General features: G+C 33.5%; 1 protein-coding gene across 13 annotated transcripts in view; it reads right to left on the bottom strand.

Annotated features, from left to right (window-relative positions):
* The window catches only part of Ppfia2 (PTPRF interacting protein alpha 2), a 462,148-nt gene that overhangs the window by 203,523 nt on the left and 235,811 nt on the right, over positions 1–22,814 (bottom strand). For all 13 annotated transcript variants that reach the window (XM_047551047.1, XM_047551046.1, XM_047551044.1 and 10 more), the window contains one exon: positions 2,434–2,535. In XM_047551047.1, coding sequence (XP_047407003.1) covers positions 2,434–2,535 — 102 coding nt within the window. The remainder of the gene's footprint in view (positions 1–2,433; positions 2,536–22,814) is intronic.

Consider the following 22,814-nt stretch of genomic DNA (forward strand, 5'->3'; position numbering starts at 1 on the left):
TTATTCATCTCAATTCATGAACATATGCTTACTCCTCAATCTGGAGAGAGTCAGTACCCTAGAAACTAGAACACTGAATCTACTTTTAAACTTGCTCACAATCTAACACTAGGTAGATATTAACAGCAAAGAAAAACACAGCATGTAGAAGGAGAAACAGCTATAAGTCTATTAACAAAAACAACAACAACAACTTAGTAATACATGGTAGGGCATTTTGAGAAAACATCTGATTTTTAGTCCTGGATGCTCTTTCTTTTGGTGGAGGTGGAGGAGGGTCAGAGGTGGTTATGCAACCTAAGGAGTTGTTATATAATCAGTGCTTTGCACAAGAAAGCTTTCATAAATCTGTTTCTTTCACTAAACCAAAAACAAAAATCCTTCACATCAATGCTATAAGGAAGGTAGAAAACATTTTTTAGACTTATTCATATTTTCAAAGTAACTATTATTCATGCTTAAAATCAATGACTTCAATTTCTATTGTCCTAAAAGAACTACATATTTCTCCCTCTGAGTCCTGAATGGACATTTCAAGGCTAGCTCAGCTTGCTGCCTGTATTACCTAGGACTCCTTCCTTGGGTAACAGACAAAGACACTCAGGGGCTTCAGAGGATTTAACATGAGGAAAATGATATGTATGCAGAAACCAAATCTCTAAGTTCTCTGAAATTAGTCACAATTAAGAAGGAATGTCACATACTACACTACAGTGGTCTCATGGGCAATATTTCCTATAAGCTGTAGTAAATCGTTGAGTTCTTCCATGAATTTAGCTTGAGTGATCATGGCTAACGATGCGGGTTCTGGATGGAGATTGCCTTACCTTTCAAATCCCTTCTCTGTTCTTTCTAACTATATGACTTCTGGGAACTTAATCTGACTTTTTCTGAGTTCACTTGCTTTGTCTGTGAAAGGGAGAAATCATAACACCTCCTTAGGAGTTTAGAAAGGTGTAAAGGGAGGGCAAAAGAAAGGACACACGAAGGAGAAATGCAAACACAGTTAAAAAAATTATCTGGTGCATTTTATAGGATGTTTTGGAAATACATCTGAAGGTATGCATTTCTGTTCATTCTAAATTTCCTGCTCCTATTTTTTACATTCAGTTGTATTGCATTACATCCCAATTAAAACGTAAAATAATGGGATGCAGTAGAATAAATCTCACGACTGAAATAAACTAAATTTGTATGAAATACGGTGCTAAGTTAAAAGTCAAAAGTGGGAAAATATAGAGAGGGAAAGGGAAATAAGAAAAATATTCATCTGATATCTAAAAATATCATCTAAACTGCCTTTGTAATACCCCATTTCAGACAATCCATGTTACCAGTTCATCAAAGTCTCAGTGTAAACCAATTCATATGTATTGTGTGTCTTCTCTTTCCCATACAATAAAGCCCTGGTGAATAAAGACATAAATTGAGTTTGACCATAAAAACCATTCAGTGTGCAATTCTCTCTCTCATTAGAGCCACAAGCTCACAGTTTGTATTTTTACATTAGTCTCTAAGACCAAGCATAAAATGAATAGGCCATTAATTGTGTTTTATTTTCTCAGAATTAATTAAAGCTATGACACTTAAAATATTTTACCTGCTTACTATTTAAATTGAATTTATATCCACACAAGAAGTGGTTTCTCCTTTCTTTTAGTAGAGAAATGACATGCATTTATGAGTAATGTGGCAATTTGTGTAGTTCATAAAATTTAGTGACTTTCTTCTGAACTAGAAAACATAGCATCTTTGATCAAACTCTGAACTTTAATGTTATATGACATGTAATGGCATTGATGAGTCATGTGGGTTTCAAAAGTAAAACATAGCAACTTCTATGAAATCAGATTTTATGAAATCAAAATGCATATCAGAACTAGAAGTCTCCTTGGAGATCTCAGATATAAAGGGTAGGCCTCTTTTACTTGCCAGAGGTCTGTTCTAATGGCTTTCATTTTTAACACCTTTTCTTTTTAAATAAACAATTTGCTGGAATGAATCGAGGACCAAATCCAGGCCAGTCTGTCATAGCACCCCATCATTAAACTCTTATTCCTCTCCCAAAACTCTCTTCCTTTGCCCATGCCTAGCCTCTGAGGTATTACTCTGTTCCCAATCTTTTCAAAGTTTGAAACCCATTATTGAAATACATTCCTTCTTTTTAAAGTCCAATAAAGTAAAGACCAGAAGGAGTAAGAATATTTTCTAAGGCAACATAGTGATTTAGTAGCCAAGACTGTAATTTAGATTTCCTGACTTTTTATTTTGAGTTTTGTAGGATATCCTCTTCCTTTTGTAAAGTAGCTGACTATGAGTAGGTATCTGCTAAAGTATTCCTGAAGTTTTGAAAGTCTTTTTATACACATCCTGCATATATGGCACTGATCTACATATGGAATTAATTCCAAGAAGAGGCTGCTTTATTCTTACTCGTGTGTTATTTCTTTCAGCTTTAAGTTCAGAGATCTCTTCTTCTTTTTCTAGAAGTTGCTCTCGGCAGGCATTCAATTCTTTTGTCAGTGCAGCAAATTCCTAGAAGGGAAATAAAAATGTTTGAAGATATATTCAAGATGTCAAAAAATAAATAAATTTAAGTAGAAAGAGACAAATGCAAAATAAAAGCTTTTGAGTGAAAAGAATGGGGAAAATTGGTCCAGTTGGTATATATTGCTGTTATGAAAGTATCTTGGTTTTTTGTTCAACAAGTGCTAATCCATGATATTTATTATATGTATTTTATTATTATATACTGCTTAGATGGGTATATAAACTGTTTTTCAAAAATATCACACATCACATTAACATAATTTAGCATTTATATAATATTTTATTGCTGGAATGATTTAAGCTTGGCTAATTTTGTGAGTAGCCACCCAATCTTGCACTTTGATTCCCAGATAGCAATATTCAGAGTATAGTAGATCATCAAACTAGCAATACAAACCCCTGCTGAATGTGCTGGAAATTAAGAATTTTGTTTACTAATAAGGTGAAGAATGAGAATCTACCTGTCTTACAAAATAATAAATGTATCAGAAATTTGATAAGATTAGCTAAGATTGTCTCATGAATCTTTGTATTGCTCAGTCTTTCTGAATGGCAAGTTCTATGTGTACAGTGACCTTGACTAACTAGTTCATGGTTATACCACCAGCATCTCAATTAATGTGGACACTCAATTAATCTTATTTTCAATAAATGAAAATGGGTCAAATTGCAATAAAAAATTGGGGCATTCTGGAGTAATTCTATGTTCATGGGCTTACTGATACTTTGAAGAGATCTCTGGTGGCTTTCTTTCCCAATCTGTAAGCACAAAAAATATGGTTATGAATTCACCATTAGCTGGTGAATTTAGACATAGAAAATATTGTTTAGAATACCAGGAAAACTAATTCCACCATTCTGCACTCTAAGTAATAAAAATATTGTATAATTGTTTTAAAAAATGGTAAACAGATGCCTATTATCATTGAGCCCTTTAGAGTGATCCTCAGTAGTAAAAATGATGCTTAGCAAATATTTGATTATTTGGGAAAACTTAGATACAAGATGAAATGATATTCTCAGAAGTTAAAAAAGAAAAAAAAATATGGGGAGACAAACTTGGTTAACCTCCATAATTTGCCTCCATAAAGGCAAATTTAGTAAAAAGCAAATGAATATGATGATTATGCTAAGCTGGGAAAGGTTTGGGGTTTACATTCTTGTTTTGCTTCAAACTACTTATTTTGCTCCATTTCTTTGAATGGCGTCAACCCAGTGGGTACTTCAAAGACCTCAGAGTAGGCTCTAGGGTTTAGAATCCAGATGAAAGAGTTCATTGTTACATTCTGACTAGCATTACAGATGAATGTTTTCTCCCCTGATTGCTGCCTGCTTAAATGTTGTTGATACTCTGAGCATATTATTTAAGTGGAGAATGGAAATAAGCAACAAGTAAAAAACAGAAAATCCTCTAAAAAATAAAACTTTTATACATTGCATAATTGTAATGGAGAAAAGAAGTGACATATAAAGATTCTATACGGTATGTTGTGAACATACAGGCATTTAAGAATCATCCTATAGTCAAATAACATAATATTCACTAGGGTGAATATTCACTAGGGATATAAATCAAATCTGTATATTTAAGACCATACCAGTAAACAAACAAGCAAACATGTATCAATGTCTTTCTAGGGGTTAGCTTGAAATAAAATTAAATAGAAATAAATAGAAAATAAATAGATAGAAATAAATAGAAAAAAATAAATAGAAATAAAAATTTCAGAATTTTATTATTAGATCTCCAGTGGTGAAATTATGAATGATTTCTGGTTTTTACCTTCCCCTTTTATGTTCCCACTATCCAAACTTTGAAAAAGAAGAAATAGTTTTTTTTTTCTCTTAGAGAATAAGAGAAAAATAAATGCATAAGTGCATGGAAATGAGCATGCATCTGAAACACAGGATGGAAATTAGTCAAGTGTTATTGGTAACAAAGAATTTGACATTTTTTTCCTCATCATGGCACTGATTCTAAGCAGGTCATTTAATGCCTAAATATAGATTATATATATATATATGTATATATGTATATGTGTGTGTGTTTGTGTGTGTGTGTGTGTGTGTGTGTGTGTTGTGTGTATGAAACTACCAAGCCATATAGAGGGAGTTATCTCTAAGCATAATTCTCCAGATTGCAAGTTCACTGTTCTTCTATTGTATTACTTTGAACCTATTGTTTATTGGGTTTATATGACTCAGCTTTGGAGTACACTTAGCAGTCTCCATTTTTCTAATCTGAAGCATCAAACAACCATTACCCCAATTATATTGCATGATCTCCCTTAATTAATCCAATGGGAGTGTGGGGAGCTAGGAGACTCAAGCGAGGACAACTAATGTTAGAAAAGCATGTCCTACACATCTGGAGCTGTGAGAGATGCAGATTTCAGATATGCAGACACAGTGGAATTAACCATCAAACATTTTTATAGCTTTATTTTTTGACATTTTTCTTTTCCAAGCCTGCTTCTCCATTTTTACTATTAATATGAACTAGTATCATCTTGTAAAAAATAATAATAACACGAAATATATATAGTTAACATTGAGTCATTGCAAAATACCAGAAACTCTACTAAACAATTTGTATCTTGTTAACTTATTATACCATTAATCCTAACAATGTCTTGTTACAAACTCTAAAAACTCACTGAGGCCTAGATAAGTCATTTGCCCAGTTACACAGTTAGTCAATTCTGGACTAGGCATTGAACTCAGACAATTTATCCTGGGTAATTAATTTTTCTCCTGACCACAGGTTTTTCCCTTCTAAATTGTTCTTCCTTCATTCTTTGTAAAAGTTATCTTCCCCAAGTTCCCAAAACATTCAGAGCTTTCTACTACCAAACACATCAAGTTAAACAGACTTTTTTAGTTTTTAAAATCAAACTATTCAAGAAAAGGTCCTTTAAAAATTAACTATTACAGAATAATAGCAACCACTTTAATTTTAAACAGGTGTCATTTTGTTGTCTTATGCTCTGTGCTAAATATTTGACATTAATTACTTCAGTTTTCATTTTTATTTTTCAGATGAGGATATCAAAGTTTAGTAGGGATAAATAATTTGTTTAAGGTCACAAAGGTAAAAATGACCCACCCTGATTCCCAACTTTTTTCTTTGCAACACTGCCTCCATCTGACTGAAAATGGAAAATCTCTTAGGATATGTATCCTTACTCTAATCTTCCATCCATACAACAGGTATTAGGATTTTCCACCTAAGCTAGGTGCTGAAGGTAGAAAGGTAAGTTAGAGATAGTTGCTTCATTTGACTTCTTAGGGCTTTCAGAATTCACATTTAAGACACCTCATGGATTTCCTTTCTAAACAAGAACTCAACACCCACCACCAAAGTGCCACACACAGATTCGTACTGTTCAACTATTAATACTACTAATTATGCCTCTTTAAAGTCCCTTATTAGAAAGTCCATTTTCTGAAATAGATTTCACTTTCCTGTTTCTATTTCTACCTTTCTATTTTCTCATCTATTTTTTCTGTTCCTCTTATATATTAGCCTCTCTAATTCATTTTTTAAAGGTTCATCCTGTTTTTGTTAATGCTCCATAATATTTCACGGCATTGTGTTTACAATAATTGAGTTTCATGTTTATCTTCCCTCATTAAACAATATGTCCCTTTAAGGCAAGATGATTTTATTTATTTTTATATACTTAGCTCTTAGCATAGTTCCTAGAAAATTGGACTTTTGACAAGTTCTTGTTATGACAATGGATGAATGACTTGCTTTCCCTAAACTTTCAACTTTAGTGTCAAATAATTTAGAAGGTAATATTAATTAGTCTTCCTACTCTTATGGAGTAGGAACACTGTAATTTGCCTAATATAGAACAGATATGATGGTTTTTTTACTCTGTAGCTATTGCTTTGTAACTGAAATACACTCTACTATATTCTACACAGCATAGTATTATTTCTCCCATGTTTTATTGCATTTATGTAAAGTGATATGGTAATGGCCTTAAAAGTGCCAAATTCAACAAGTATTCAGAAAATCCCTTCTGATCCTGGTAGTTTCTACCAAGAGGTGCACAGTATGTCACTAAGCTAGGAATAGACCAGCTTTAGTTCTGAAGCTCATTATCGTGAAACCATAATGTTCAGATAAAAGTATTTGCGTTGATTGCAAAGACAATAGGATGAATTATAATATGCATATCTGAAAGAAGAGAAATGATAGGAAGCAACAATAAAAAATTCTATTTCTTAGTTCTTAGGGCCTATTCCTCTCTACAATTCGTGTATTCAAAATTACCATTTGTTCATTGGATATATCACATTGATCTTATTGATTTGGAAAGTGAAAATACATCTTTAACCAATATATTATTTTTCTAGAGTAGTATTTCTCAAACTATGTTCTTGAACAATATTTTTTACAAGATTCCCAGGAAGCGGCATCCATAACCAAATAAATTTGAGAAATGATATATGTTTTACATTTTATTCTTAGAAATTTACAAACATGCATAAGAACATAAGAAATTTTTGACAAAGCTGGTTTTGTGGCCAAGAATTGAAACAACCTAGATTTTTATTTATAGGAAAATAGATGAATTGATATAGGAACTCCACATAATGAAATATTGTGCAAAGAACAGAATAAATAAGCTACATATTTGTATGAAAATGGAAATATTTCAAAAATACAATTGAGCAAAAAGGGTATAAAACAACCTACCATAAAACACAGAGTATTATCAGAAGTTAAAGTCAGTGAGGATTGAATGTTAAAAGAAACGTTATTCATATTTCACCATGGCTGAATTTAAAGGAATTCATAGGAAAAGTTGAGTTTCCTTTGAATAACAGAATCAGGAGGATTCAATCAAACACCAGCCAAAAAGCTTTGCAACAACTTTTCAGACCAGTTATTTTGTTCCCCAACCATAGTTTGCCAAATTCTTACTTTTCCCAAGGAACGAAATTACTTTCTCTACTCTGTATTTTTTTCCTTGGAATTTTAAAGAGTGGTTAGGATCTAGAACACACAGTGCCATAAAATACCCTCAGACCCAAGGGAGTGGTGCTCTGTTTTTTCTTAGCTTGGCCTTGTGCAGCACACACACGTTCCTAGGGGCACTCACTGTGTTCTAAGTGCTGGGACACTGACAATAAAAATTTAAGGTCACTGCTCTGGATATGCCCATACACATCTGGTATTTGTTACTTTAACTCCTTTTTCTTGAACTAAAACCTTTTTTCCAACACATGAAATTTTTCTTAATACTAATTCATCTCATAATAAAAATCACAGAAAGAGGAAAATAAAATAACTGTTTTTTCAGTTAGTATCTTAAAAAATTTTCCAGTTAGTAGCATTTCTTAAACAGCAATACGGCCATCTAATTTTTACACTCCTACTTTTAATTTACAAGCCTCTTACATTGTATAAAATCTAAAGTTCCTCTTGTTCAGCTAAAGTTATTACCTTCTTTTCCCTGTCCATGTTCCCCCATCCTTCTTTTAGACCATTGTTTTTGAGCACTTTTCTGAAGTTGGGAACATTGTTCTGAAATGTCATATCATTTATTCATCATTTCAGCTTTTTTATTCCCAGAACACAGGTGAGAGAACATGGTTGAAAGAGATTGGATTAAGTAACTCTAGCAAGGCCCTTTCTACTACATTGGCAATATCTGTGATGGCACCAGGATCCCCCAAGGCTTTTAGATCAGGGTAAGGAAAACTGCCTGGGTATCTTAATGGTGGTCACACCCCATTGTTGACTTCTGAGCTAACGATGAGTTTTATCCATAGTTTGATCATCTGAACTGCTAATATCTTAAATGATAGCCTATAGGTAGAAAAAGGTTGTCTTAATCTGATTAAGGCAAAGAAGCTTCTTTTGTTTTGGTCCCTGCGTGTGTGTGTGTGTGTGTGTGTGTGTGTGTTTTTCCCTATGAGGAAAATACATGGGTAAAGAAGAGATTCACTTCATTTTTGCCTCTACTTACATTCTATGAGAGTAGCCTTGACAGGAGAAGAAAGAGTGTACAGAATCAGAGCTTCCCCCGGCCATCCTTCCTCTTCTTTTGGACTCTTGCCTCTTTGCACCTGGCCAGTCATCATCACCTATTAGCTTTGCTGACAGGTGCAGAGCATTCTATTTTCGCCCATGCTCATTTTTAAATTCATTTTCTAATATTTAATATTAAACATACAAGGACTAAAAGAATGCTAACTTCCCTGACTCACTTCATATGGTGGATTTTCTTATGGTTTATTTGTGGGGGAAAAGGATATATTTTCTCATTTGCTTCATGTTTGAAAGACCTTGACTGCATAGATGAGTCCTCACCTCAGGAAAGCAGATCAGCAGAAGCTGCACGAGAAGGAAACTTAACCTTTCCATTTCAAGTCAGTGACACCGGCAGTCCCCAGAGAAATCTCTGGCAGCACATTCCTGGTGATGACAATTTTAACCCTCTTTACCTTTCAATTAAACCTGCATTTTCTAATTTTGTGGGTCACTTAATTAATGAACCCAGAGTGGCCTTATTTCTGCAGCCATATATCTGAATAAGTACTGGCTAAAGAATCATAAGTGCAAACTAGTCTGAAAAATAAAATAAAATAAAGAGTGATTTGGAATTCAGCTTCACGAAACACCGCCAACACCCTCACCAACCACAAAGAAGTATCTTTTAGGTTTATTCTCCAACCATTTGTGCAAATCAAAAATAGCTCTCAGGAGAGCATATGGCATGGAAACAGGCTGAGTTGACATCTAGCATTTAAATTAGACAAATTAACCACTTCAAAATTCTTTTTATAATGACTTCCTTGGGCTATGCCCCCCACGTACTATATTTTGGTGTTTCCTCTTTTGAAAATTGAAAGCTCTTCCAGCAATTCTATTTGTAAGAATCAATGAAAAGAATTGGTTTTTCAATCTATAATTCTTTGGATAATTGCACATAAATTTACACGTATAAAGGTAGACATTTCTTTTTTCAAATCACAGGATATACATTCTGGAACAGATTGATTATATAAGCATTATATTAGAGGAATGAAAACAAAGCAACAAAAAAGAATTGATATTCTATATTCCTTAAATTTTAGACCTATACATATCCATAAATTAGTCACTATAAATTTGTTCACAAGAATCTTTAGAAATTTAGTTTAGAAATGATTTAGTTTGAAAACAAAATTGTGTTTATTTCATAGACATTAGTACTCCATTATTGTACTATTTCTTACACATATAAAAGGTTTTCCATTGTTATGTAATCGAGTATGGTGTTAATGACCTCTGTTTTTATAATTGCCTTCTAGACTCACATAAGCCCAGGGAAAACTGTCATCCAAAATTACTATGTGAGGCAGCCATGTCTCATGGTCAGCCCTGGGCAAGACAGCTTGAAGGTAGACTCGCTTGCATAGCTAATACAACTTGACAGGCACAACTGGACTCAGAAATTTTCACAAAACTCGTCGAGTAAGGCTGCCCATGTTAAAATGAAAGTGAGATTTAAACTCCATACAAATTATATTGTATGCTCCTTTGATTTTTAATTTATATATACTCTAATTAGAGAGCTTTTTTGTCTTTTCCCTAAAACTGCATGACAGGTTTTGTCACTATAACTCGGTGACCTGGGGAATGCAAGTCTGTTTAAAATCGAACATGCCACAAAAGCCATTTTTTATGGTGGACGTGTATAGAGGTGCCTGGCAATTTCTGTTTTCAAAACCTTCCAATTAAGGTAAGTAGAGTCTTGCAAAGAGTGGATGTTTGTTGAAATCAAACACTGGTGCTGTCAGGCAGCCTCCTACTACCTAACCATCTAACCATATTCCTACCATCCATCATTCACTGCCCTCCCCCTGAAATGTGCCTGTCTTCTATCTTGTCCACACTCTGCTTTGTGAACTCTAATTTGTCAATACGTGTATAGAGTTGCCCTGGGAATCTGTTGCTCCTTAACAGTCACCCTCTAGCCATGATTCAGCAGGGTGACTCAGTGTCACCACAGATTGGTTACAAACATATTTAGAGGCATAGTAGGGTTTTTTGATATCCCCAAATCAGCCACACTGCCTGTGCTCTGTCTTCTGGGGTCCCTAGACACTTTTGCCTTACTAAGCTAGTTTGTTAACAAAAATGTTACCAATTACTTTTTTTTCTTTTAATTTTAAAAGAAATGTAAACATTTAGTTGGCCCCACAAAATACTGTGCCCCCCCCAAGCAGTGCACCAACTATGACTAATAGGTAAATTGGCCTTATACTCTGCTCCTTCATGGAGGTCATGTTGTGGAATGATCCAAACAGTACACATTTCAGAGTGAAACAGAACTAGGTTCATATTTTGACCAATAGTCGTGAACTTTTTAGGCCTCCATTATATAACTAGGTAAGAAAAGTCAAAGTTCTTTCTTATTGGATTAGTGTGAGTAAAAATGAAATTATTATTACAAACATGACTACTACAGGCCCTGGGTTCAATAAATGATATATACCCAGTTATTTATAATTCATATATAGTTATTCAACATACAGTTTTGGTTTCTTCCAGGGCCCAGTTTTCCAGATTAGTACAATCTAATTATTTCATAAGGTGCTTCAGGTTATAGAAAATTTCATGTGTTTGTTTTTTGTTTGTTTGTTTGTTTTTAATTTCATGGTAACTGAAATATAGTTGAGAGTTACACAACTGAGACTCACTTACATAAATCTCATTTTAATTCACTTTCCTTTTTTTCTGAAGGCCCTAATATTGATAGAGACATGCAGGATTATACTCAAGAGTAAAAACAAAGAAGGGGTTCTGCTGTACTATTACTGGAATGACCAAAAGAAATGATAGGGATTAGTGTTACCATAAAATATTTAGCACTTTGATAAGAGAAAAGGTCTTATTTACCCTTTAGCTCCTTTGTACTCAGTAAATTCTTGGTGGCTAAAGAATTTGGTTATTATCACATAAAACTCATCAAAAAAACACCTATAATATCAATGTCCATAAAGATAGAAGGGATGAGGAAATTCTCTCGCTGTCATAAAACTTGTTAAAAGCAAACTCCCTTGAACAAGTGTCTCCAACTTCATCCCCTATTATTCTCTCTGTACCTCTCTTCTGGCACCTATTACCACTTTCCCAGAGTTCACACAATCCTCAAATGTTGTCTCATGTCTGAACTAAAACTAACAACACAAAACATCTTTCAGTTTTCAGTGAACTTGTGTTGGTTGCCCTGAGATGCTGTAGGGCCCAGCTGCCTGTGAGTCTAGCCAGGAACAAGGGGTTACAGCCTGGATACTTTTATAAATTTCTGACCCAGGAAATAGGATGTGCCTTGTGAAATGAAGACCCTCATTGGTCTCTGGCTCTAAATTTGGGTAGCTTCCTTGTTCCAAAATCCTCTTTCTCTGCATATTATTATAAGAGTCAGTAAGAGTCCAACATAATGGCCTAGAACTAAGACTGGAAGGAAACCCCAAGTTTCCTTTCCTTTTGACCTGCTCCACCTCCCCCTTCACTTTTCCTTAAATAGATCAAATATATGAGAGAAGACAGAGGAAGATTATCAAAGAGAAATTACAGACAAACCAAGCCTTCTAGTTCTATAGTCAAATTAATGATCTTGTCCTTGATCTTGACTCATCTTTGTGGAAGGAAAGGGAAAGCATCTTTTATCTCTGACAAGGTCCAAAAGATATTTTTGCTCATTAGATGCTTGAATCATTTGGAAATTTTTTATAACCCAACATTTTAAGCCCATTAGTAAAATCACCTGGGCCAGTAAGCATTGTAGCTAAAGCATGTCAGGGATGAATCATTGCCAACCAAAAACTCGGTTGGCAGGAAAAGCCAATTTTCAACAACTCTGACAGCGTAAAGCAGGAGGCATGTTTGACAAGATGCTGCATATTAATTTAAAAGGCTTTAGCATCTGGTTAGGTAATACCTGCTGTGGCCAACACTCCCAGGCACACAAAAGACAATTCAAGCAGAATATTTAAATCTCCCCCCAAAAGCTCTAATTCTAAACAAAACAAAACAACAAAATCATGTCTTTCTAACAAAATAAGCAGAGATATATTTATATAACCAAATATATTTGGGTTAGGACATTTTTGACTATTCACTGTGCTAAAATACTGTCGTGGGTACCATAGAAATTATAAAACATATTGAAACATATTGTCCTGCCTTGGAGAATTTTATTGTGCTCAGCATTTAGAAGAGGAGTCTGGCTCAGAGAATAACACTTTGCATCCTAACATCCTACACTAACATATAGCTAAAATGGAATTTGTCAGAGAGATGGGGGAGGTGGTGGTATCAAGTAACACAGGAGAAGAAAACACAGAAAAAAAAAAGCTGGCCAGTCTATTCTAAGCACTCCTCCGAAAGGGTGTCCTGGCTTAAGTATTACAGATGTCTGGGAGTAGGGTGGAGAAAAGTGTATGTATGTCCCATAGTGTTATGATCCACTAACATGTCCTGGTTCCACTCAATATTCAAATCATGTAACGCCTTCTGATTCCATGGATATCAAGCAGTATTGTTAGAACAAATGAATTTTCTGTATCTTTTAAATGGGACTTGTCCTTGTCAGCCCATTTTGGATACAAGTCTGTTTGACAATCCTCTTTTTTACAGCAAAAAACAAAATTGACATTTTGATCATTATTTTATTGACTGTACAAACTCTTATTGGATGCCTACTATGTGGAAGATCTTTAAATATTTTCAGAAATTATAATGCATGCAAGGGTGAAAAAGTCTTAGCGAGTGCAGATAACTGTAGAGCAATTACAGTACAATGTGGTAAGTACTGTGATAAGGCTACATCTAAGGTGCTCAGCATTTGCATACCAGTCAACTGAGTCTCATACTCTTCCTGTGTGGGTAGGGAGCATTAAGATGAAATGTGGATAAGGATGGAGTGTTAGCAGGGCACAAATTGAACATAAATTCTTACAGCTTAAGGGACCAGCACAAACAGCTTCCTAAGGTCCAGAAAACCTCAAGCATAAAACCACAAAACTATTAGAAAAACAACAATAATAAACAAGCCAGACAACTGATAAAACCTATGGGGACCTGATGCTGGATTCACTAAGATCATAATATCTTGGTTTTTCAGACATGATGCCATTAGCTCAAGCAATACAAGAACTCTAGATAAGCTGGTCACCATCTGCTATGGGCTGAGTTTTATCTCTCAGTCTCCAATTCATATGACAAAATCCTAACCCTCAACATGAGGGTATATTTGGAGATGGGGCTTTTATATGATCTTTAAGAATCGGAAGTCATGAGGGTGGGTGCTTATGATGGTATTAGTTTCCTTAGGAATAGAGACACTATAGCTCTCTAACATGTGAGGACAGTGACAATGTAGCCATCTACAGCTACCTGCAAGCCATGAAGAGTCTCACCAGAACCTGGCAGTGCTGGAATCCTGCTTGCAGGCTTCCAACCTCTAGAACTGTAAGGAAATAAGTCTTCGTTGTTCAAACCATCCAGTCAGTGATATTTTGTTATGAAAACTCAAACTAATTCACTGCCAAAACTTAAAACTCACACTTCAAATGAAATGATCAAGATAATGAAAGACTACCCATAGAATGAGGAAATTTTAGTGAGTTACACATATCCAAAGATATACAAATAAACAATAAGCATGTGAAAAGATGGTCTATACCATTAAGGATCAGAGAAACACAAAGTAAATGAGATACCATTTCATACCCATGGACTGGTTAAAATGAAAGATAAACAGTAAGTGTTGGCAAGGATGTGAAGACTCTCATGCTGACAGTGAGAACACAAAATGGTGAGGCTGCTTTGAAAAACAGCCTGGCAGTTTCTCAAATGGTAAAAGAGAATTATCATATGATCCAGCAATCCTACTTCTAGGTATATACCCAAGAAAATTGAAAACATATGCCCATACAAAAACTTATCCATGAATAGTCATAGATACATTATTCATTATAGTTAAAAAGTGGAATAATCCAAATGTTCAAAATTGAAGAATGAATTTTTAAAATGTGGCATGTCTTCTTTTTTTGGTAAATTGCTATTTGTAATAAAAATATTTAAAATGTGATATATCCATTTAATGCATTTTAAGTACAAAATATCTAATTATTAGCTAAAGGTAGTATGTTATATGACATATTTTTGGAATGTACCATCTATATATATATTATATATATATATATCATATAGCTACAATCTATCTATATATATATATAATATATATAGCTATAATCTCACACCTATTGAACAAAATTCCCCATATATTTCTTTCCCCCAATACTTGGTAACCACCATTCTATTGCTTACTTCTATTCCCTTAACTATTTTAGATACCAGATATAAGAAGAACTATGCAATATTTGTTCTTCCTTAACTGACCGATTTCACTTAGCATAATGTCTGTCAGGTTTATACATGTTGTTGCAATCGTAGGATTTCCTTCTCTTTTTAAGGATGAATAATACATCACATTTTCTTTATTCACTAATTGGCCCATGGACATTTAGGTGGTTTCTGTATCTAAATAAAATGAATAATGCTACACTGAACATGAGAATGTACATATTTCAAACTCCTGATTTCAATTTTGGATACATCCCCAGATGAGGGATTGCTGAGTCATAGGATAGTTCTGTTTTTAATTTTCTCAGAAACCTCCATACTGTTTTCTGTGGTGGCTGTACCATTTTATATTCCCACCAACAGTAGCTACAAGTGTTTCCTTTTCTTTACAACTTTGTCAACATTTGCCTCTATTTCTTTTTGATAAGAACCATGCTTACAGGTGTGAGGTGACATAAGGAAATGTTTAGAGACACTGGATATGTTTATCACCTGGATTTTGGTGATGAATGTATACATATAGCCAAATTCACCAAAAAATATATATATATTAATTATGTGCAATTCATTTTATGCCAATTATATCTTAGTAAAGCTGAAAATATTTTCAATTAATATGGAATATCAGCAATAAAAAGAAACAAACTACTGATGCTTATTATATCATAATGAACCTTAAAATATTATGCTGAGCTAAAGAAATGTCATATTATGTTTGCATTAATATGAAATGTCTCCTATAGATAAATATATAGAAATGGAAGGTATGATTAGATGTTGCCTAGGACTATGGGGAAAGAGGATGTTGGATGAGGTGACAGTTTAGGAATGCCAGATATCTTTATGGAATAATGAAAATGTGCTAAAATTGATTGTGGTGATGTATACCCAACTATGTGAATCTATTAAAGGCCAATAAATTCATTTTAAATGGGTGTTTTCTTAAAAAATAGTTCAGTGTGGATGCACTGGAGAATGAACCTTGCTAATTAATTATTTTGGTCTTTGGTAAGGGGCTTTGGGATAAATGGGAGTGACAGTCTTTATCCTGTTTCTTATGAATTTAGAAACTTCATTGAAATCATGAAATTTCTGGAATTCTCAGGCTAAGAGTCAGATACTGGACCTTGATAAGTTTTTCAAGGTAATATTATCCTGGAATACTCTCTTTAAAAACCAGTCTGCTTGTGGACATCCAAGGTTTTCAACTTCAATTGCATTCTTACCTTGATCCCCCCTCCCTCAGTAATCTATGCTAGAAAAAAAATGCTTTACGTAAGAAATATGCCCTTTTTCCTTCTGGACATTTTCCCTACTCCTAGAAAACTTCCCTGATATTGGAGCATTTGCTGATCAGTAGAAGTAGAAAGGGTCTCAGAAGACTTGCTTTTTTGGGAGGCAGATACAATTTTCACAAAGCAAGTACATGGAAAATTCTGAATCTTTTCAAGTGTTCCTAAGAAGTATGCAAAAAGATTCAGTCAAAGTTAGGGACAACTCTTGATTTCCCTATTTACTCATTTATGAAACAAGTCCAATAAATATTCAATTGCTACATATACATAAACATGAATGTAGAGAGCAAAATATATATTTAGTTACATAATAATTTGATGTTTTCTATTTTATACTGTCTTCCTACACATGTGTGTTGACACTATTCTCTCTTGTCTAAGAAGAGAAATAATCATGATAGTTTTTCCATGAAGTAGCCTCATGATATCTCCCAATGCTGAACTTAAGCAGAAACTATTTAATAAGCCAAGTTGGGACCTAAGAAGAATCTTATTAGCCATCTTATTTTGAAATTTTAAAAATTTGTTTTTATATCTTCTTCAAAAAATAAAGTATAACTGATACTCCAGAAAAGACTACAAATGAAAATTCTAACTGCAAAACCATAGCTTAGTTCATTTTCATTTATTTATGCTAATAAATTAAATGAAATTGATTGAGTGCTGTCCACATAATGCAAACAAAGTGACACATTAAAGTCACTTTGACCAAGGATCTACCATTCTCTTTACTCGTTTTTTATTTACTTAAGCTACAGTTGCTTGGGAGAATGAAAAACAGTTATGAGTCAAAGTGTATTTTCAGATGTTCTTCCCTCCCACTTTTTATATTTTGGTATTAAAAGACATTTTTGATGATATGCTTCAAGAGAAAGAACATATTCTATGAGTAAGAAATTTAATTAGAAAAAAAATTTTTTAAAGTTATAATTTCAAGGGAAGAAAATATTTCAACACTTCCTTCTAATTGAGGTTTTAAATTTTAACAACTTGAAGTTTGAAAATCAATACTAATACCCAATACCATTTTGTTATGATTTAATTTTCTAAAACATAATTATTGTCTTTCATTTAATCGTTTTTAAAAACCCAGTTATCTACACTTTGCAAATAGACAAAAATCAAATTAGTATTTTTAAATCTTTGCTCTTGATGTATTAGAGGAGGTTTATCTTTCTTCTAATTAAGTTTACTAATTTTGCCCTATTGTTTTACATAAATCACTCTCAAAATTATTTCTGTGGTAAAATAAATGGTAGATACAAAAAGAGAATGATGACTGGTTGAATAATCTTGATAGAAGTTGAAATTATGAAATATTTAGAATACAGTGCTACATAAAACATAGCCTTTTAAATCAATGAAATTGTTTAGGTGAGCTATATCTCATTTTAATTATTCATTGCATTCTTCCTTCAATTTTTGTTAACACTCTGAGTATTCAGTTCATTATGAAACAAAAATGTAACTGAGACAAAAAACTAAAAGCTTTTATTTTACTATCATATAAAAATCTTTGTATCTAGATGGCAAACTCTGTACCAGCCAGAACTTTCTTGCCTCTGTTCCATTATCAGCTCCTCCCACAAGACCTGCCCTGAAGACTACATTTGTCAAATAGTGATATTACCCTGTTCATGTTTGGTAATCAATGTTTAATACAGATTAGCAAGCATTATTAGTTAAGAATGAACAGAACTAAAGTCTTATTTCTGATAAAGTCATGAAGTAATGAATTTGAAACAAGGCATACCTATTTCATTCTTTTAAAGTGTTATTATATAAATATTTTTCACTTAAACTGTGTGCTGTGTGTTATAATTTTATTGTTTGACATTCTTGAAAATGCAGTTTTCCGTTTATTGTTTTTCTTGATTCTAGCACAAGAAAACTTCATTCTCATGATTTAAAGCATGGAATTGCAATCTCATATTTTATCTTCTTAATCTGTGAGAATTCTGTAAGGTCCAACTAAAGGCTTCCTTTCTATTTTTTTATTTTTATTTTTTTCCTGCCAGGAACTATGAATCAAGGACTACCCTAAATAGCTAATAACAATTTGAGCCCCAACCCTTCTTAAAGGCTTCATTGTGCTGACAGCATTTCCCCCCTCCATCATATTTGAGTCTGTATCATTGTATTTCTTGTCTTTTTTGCCCTTGGTAGATTTTTTCCAGACTGCCCTGCCTCTGAGGGTGAAGCACATTAGTGTTCTGAATTTATGCAGGGGTTTTAGTTCCACTCTCCTTCTCTCCTGGATTGAAGGCCTGTCCCCTCCCCAGCACCCAGCATACCTACATGAAATCCTGTTTCTAGTGTCTGACATTAGTAAATATGTTTAGGTTGCTCCAACTTTCAGAATGCACTGTTTGTTTTTTTCTTTTCTCAACTGTTTGCTTTTTGTGAGAACGATGTCATGTATTTAAAAGAATCTGTGTTGCAATTTATCTAGATTTATGTGACGTCTTTTAAACTTTCATATTTGCCAAGTTGACAAAAGCAGAACTTGAAAATGATGAAATATTTATAAATGTTGAACTCCTGTACAGAATTAACATTAAAGATTATTCAACCCATTGGGGAATTATGACTGGGAATTGGTATTTGTTTTTCCTCTGACAGTTTTCTACTTGGTGAAATATGAGGTTCAATGTAATACAAGATATTAGTGAGTTTATAAAGAAACATACAAGATATCTAGATTTATATCACAGTATATATGAGTTGTATATAAAATATTCCAGTTGACTAAAAAAAGTTACATTTCATCAGTGAAAGTGCTTTCTGTTAAGAAGATTGATCTGAGGAAGAAAAACAAAGCCATAGGATTGTGAAATAAGGAGAAAAGAAGAGCTACCTTCAATTATCTGAAAGGCTTTCACCCAGAATCCTGAAAGAGTTGATTCACAGTCAGAGAGAATGATAATATGAAAGTCAGGAAAATATATTTGCAAAATGATAAATATACTTAATCCATTGCATCTTTTATTTACCCAGCATTTGCAAGTGGTTGTCATGTGTCAAAACATGCGCTGAGATCACAAAGATGAATAAAGTAAGTTCTTGGTTCTGAAGTCCTACTTAGAGTTTAAGGAAGAGACAGGCCTATTTCAGATATACTGTGATATATAAAATACATTGTGATAAAAATTGAAATGTATTCTGCAAAAGTGGAATCATGTATTCCTGTGTTGCATTTTATCTAGGTTTATATAGAGCTTTGCCCTCAGAGGCAGGGCAGTCTGGAAGAAATCTACCAAGAGCAAAAGGACATCTGTGCATCTGAAAACTTATATAAATGCCTCATACATCATGACTGGTAGAATGGCAAAACTCTGAAAAATAGTTTGGCATTTCTTCAAAATGTTAAATACAGAGTGACCATGTAACCCACCAATTCCCTTCAAAATATACTCAAGAGAAATAAAAATACATGCATAAGAACAAAACTCCTATAGGGAAAATGTTCATAGCAGTATTATTCATAATAGTCAAAAAATGAAAATAACTCAGATGTCAATCATTTGATGATGCATGGGAAATAAAATTGGCACATCCATACAATAGAATATTATCTGGTAGTAAGAAGAAATGAAGTTTTGATAGGTACTACTACATGGATGAATCCTTAAAGCTAAGTCAAAGAAAGATCCTATGTTGTATTATTCCAATGACATGAAATGTTTAGAATAGGCAAATCCAGAAAGAAAGCAAATTAGTGGTTGCCAGGGGCTTGAAGATGGGGGAATGAGGAATGATTGCTAATAATGCAGGTTATTTGGGGGAAAGGAGTGATGGAAATATCCTAAAATTAGGTAATGAAGGTTGCACATCTCTATGAACATGATAAAAAATACTGAAGTTTACATTGGAAAAAAGCAAATTTTATGATGTATAAATTATGTCTTAATCAATTTATCAAAAACTATAAGAAAAATTACATAAAATATTTAAAAGGAAAATGGAAGTCTAATACTTTCAACTCCATAGAATGTATATTTAAGTTTAATTGAATTCCTGTAGGACTCTTGAGAACTCAGGCCATTATAAATGTAATCATTTTATAGAATAACTTCTTCCATCAATCCCCCACGTTTTGGTTTGGTGAGCGTACAGAAGTAAATTACTTCTTGCCCATATGCAGAAATTTGAAGTCTCTCTAGGGGTGGAAATCACTTTTAAAATGCTCTGCTGTTTCATTCATGGTGCTGTATTCTTAAAGGACACTGAAAAAAATGTGGTATTGTCTGGGTGAAGGTCATTCCCTTAGTAATAACTCCACAAGATTCTAGTAATTTTAGAGTTGTATTTTACTGCCCTACATAAAACAATATGAAAAACCTAAAATGCCACCAGAGTAGATCAAAAGCTCTCGGGATAAATATAATGGACAAATTTTAAAAAAATCAGTCCAGACTATGTATTAAGCCAAGCACTTAGATGTCTTAGAATTAGATGTCATTTCGCAATAGTGATGCTGATTGTCTAATGAGCCCAATTACTTTTAAGTACATAGGGAATTATTTGGCTAAAGGTATATTTCAAAAAGCAGTCAAGTAAATAATTTCAAAAAATAAAAAGTACTTAGTTGATTTCAAGTGTCTAATCCAAAGTGAGACTTCTGTAAATGTGAATTCAATGTTATCTAGTCAATAAAGGTACTTTTACTTTTAAAAAGATAATTCATTATATTTTAATTAATCTCTATATCAACTCTTTCTACAGTGTATGTTTTTCTTTTGATTATCATTTAGTTTTGTTTTGTTGATTTTTCTCCATGATATGCTTTATATAGTTCTTTCTAAAATCACACATTCAATAAATTTCTTTAAAATAAAATTTCTGCATTTATCCTTTATAGTTTGAATCTTGCTTGTCCCCCAAAGTCCCATGTGATGCAGTCTCAGTCCTCAGCCCATGGTGCTGGGGGTTATGGCAGAACTTTTAAGAGGTGGGACCTATTGAAAGGTCTGTGGCTTATCCTTGAAGGGGATGTTGGCATTGAGGCCCTTTCCTTTTTCTCACTTTCATTTTCTAGTCACATGCTACGGGTGTTGTACTGCCTTGCCCCAGGCCCAGAAACCACAGGAACAATCCGAACCTCTGAAACTCTAAGCCAAAATAAACCTTTCCTTCTTATAAGTTGATTATCACAGTTTTTTTTTTTTTTTCTGTCAGACAGAAAGTTAACACGACCTTAAGCTGATCTTACTAGTATTTCTTCCTTTATTTTTCCTCCCAATGCTAAGAAATGGGAAAAGACCTGTGCTAAATAATTCAGATTCTCAGTACCAACCTGAAATTGATCACCTCACTTGTGAATGAAAAATATTTATTTTAAAGCAGTGGTCTCTATGAATTTCATGGTTTGATCTAAATGACTATGTGCAAGAAGAATAATCAATCACAAGACCAAAAGGGAATTTTAAAAAAAAGAAAAAAGAAAAAGAGATTTCAAATTTTGTGAGAAAACTGTGTAACACAAGTCAAAATATTAAAGTAACTTAAAACATAAGGTGAAGGATATGGAACAACAACCCCAGGGAGAAAAAAACAATGGGTCCCAGGGAGAGAAGGAAATAAATGGGCTCTGGATTTTCACCATTTGCCAGTAACAATGGGCTTTGAACTTTCACAACTGTTCCCTGTGACTGCTCAACCACGCATTCTGCTATCATTCAAGTCTAACTGAACCCTATAAAACTTAGGCTCCTGTTGTGACCAGTTGCCATTTTCTCTCTTGAAAATGTGCCCCTCTGCTGCTTAATAATGCACCCCTGGTCCTTTGAGGTCTGTCCCAGTTTTGTTTACTTTTGCTTTCACTAGGCGATATGAGACCATAAAATGTGTATTTTTATATTAATGTCAAAATATGAAAGCCTAACTAAAAAAAAAAAAATTTGACACCTTCAAGGAACGTTAGATACTAAAAATAAATTGCAGAGGCTACATTTTATATATATTTTTTGAACTAAATGATTTGGTAATTTCACTTAAAACAGACTGCCCATCTGTAATCTTATTTACAAAATTATAATATATAACTTCTTGCATATTTGAGGGCATTCTGAAAGAATATTCCTATTAGATTAGAAATTAAATTAGTTTTTAAATGCAGTACAACTCATAGAATCAATAATAATACCCAATTTTCCTTGCATTTCAAGCACTGTTCTACACATTTTATTTGCATCAACTTCTGAATATTTAAAATTAATCTAGGGTAGTGTAGTCTGATTATCTCATTTTAAAAATGGAGTAAAGGATGCACAGACAGTGTAAGTAATTTGCCCAATGGCTAAGATGCATTAACGTTCTATATGGCAAAGTCAATACTTGAACCTAATCATCTAGTGATAAAATTTCAGTTTAAGCACTAACACTGTACTTCCCATCTCACAATTACATCATGAACATTGCCACATAAAATAATATACAAAGCAGAGAACTTTCAGGATATAAGCTCATAGAAAGGATAAGTAACTACTGTATTCCTAAAAATGATATTACCAATGTATTTTTCAGGTGCAAACTGCCTTAGGAAAATATTCTATTTACTATAAACATATGAATATTTTTTAAACTTCAGA

Source organism: Sciurus carolinensis, chromosome 4, assembly GCF_902686445.1.
Source record: "Sciurus carolinensis chromosome 4, mSciCar1.2, whole genome shotgun sequence".
Taxonomy (NCBI): Eukaryota; Metazoa; Chordata; class Mammalia; order Rodentia; family Sciuridae; genus Sciurus; species Sciurus carolinensis.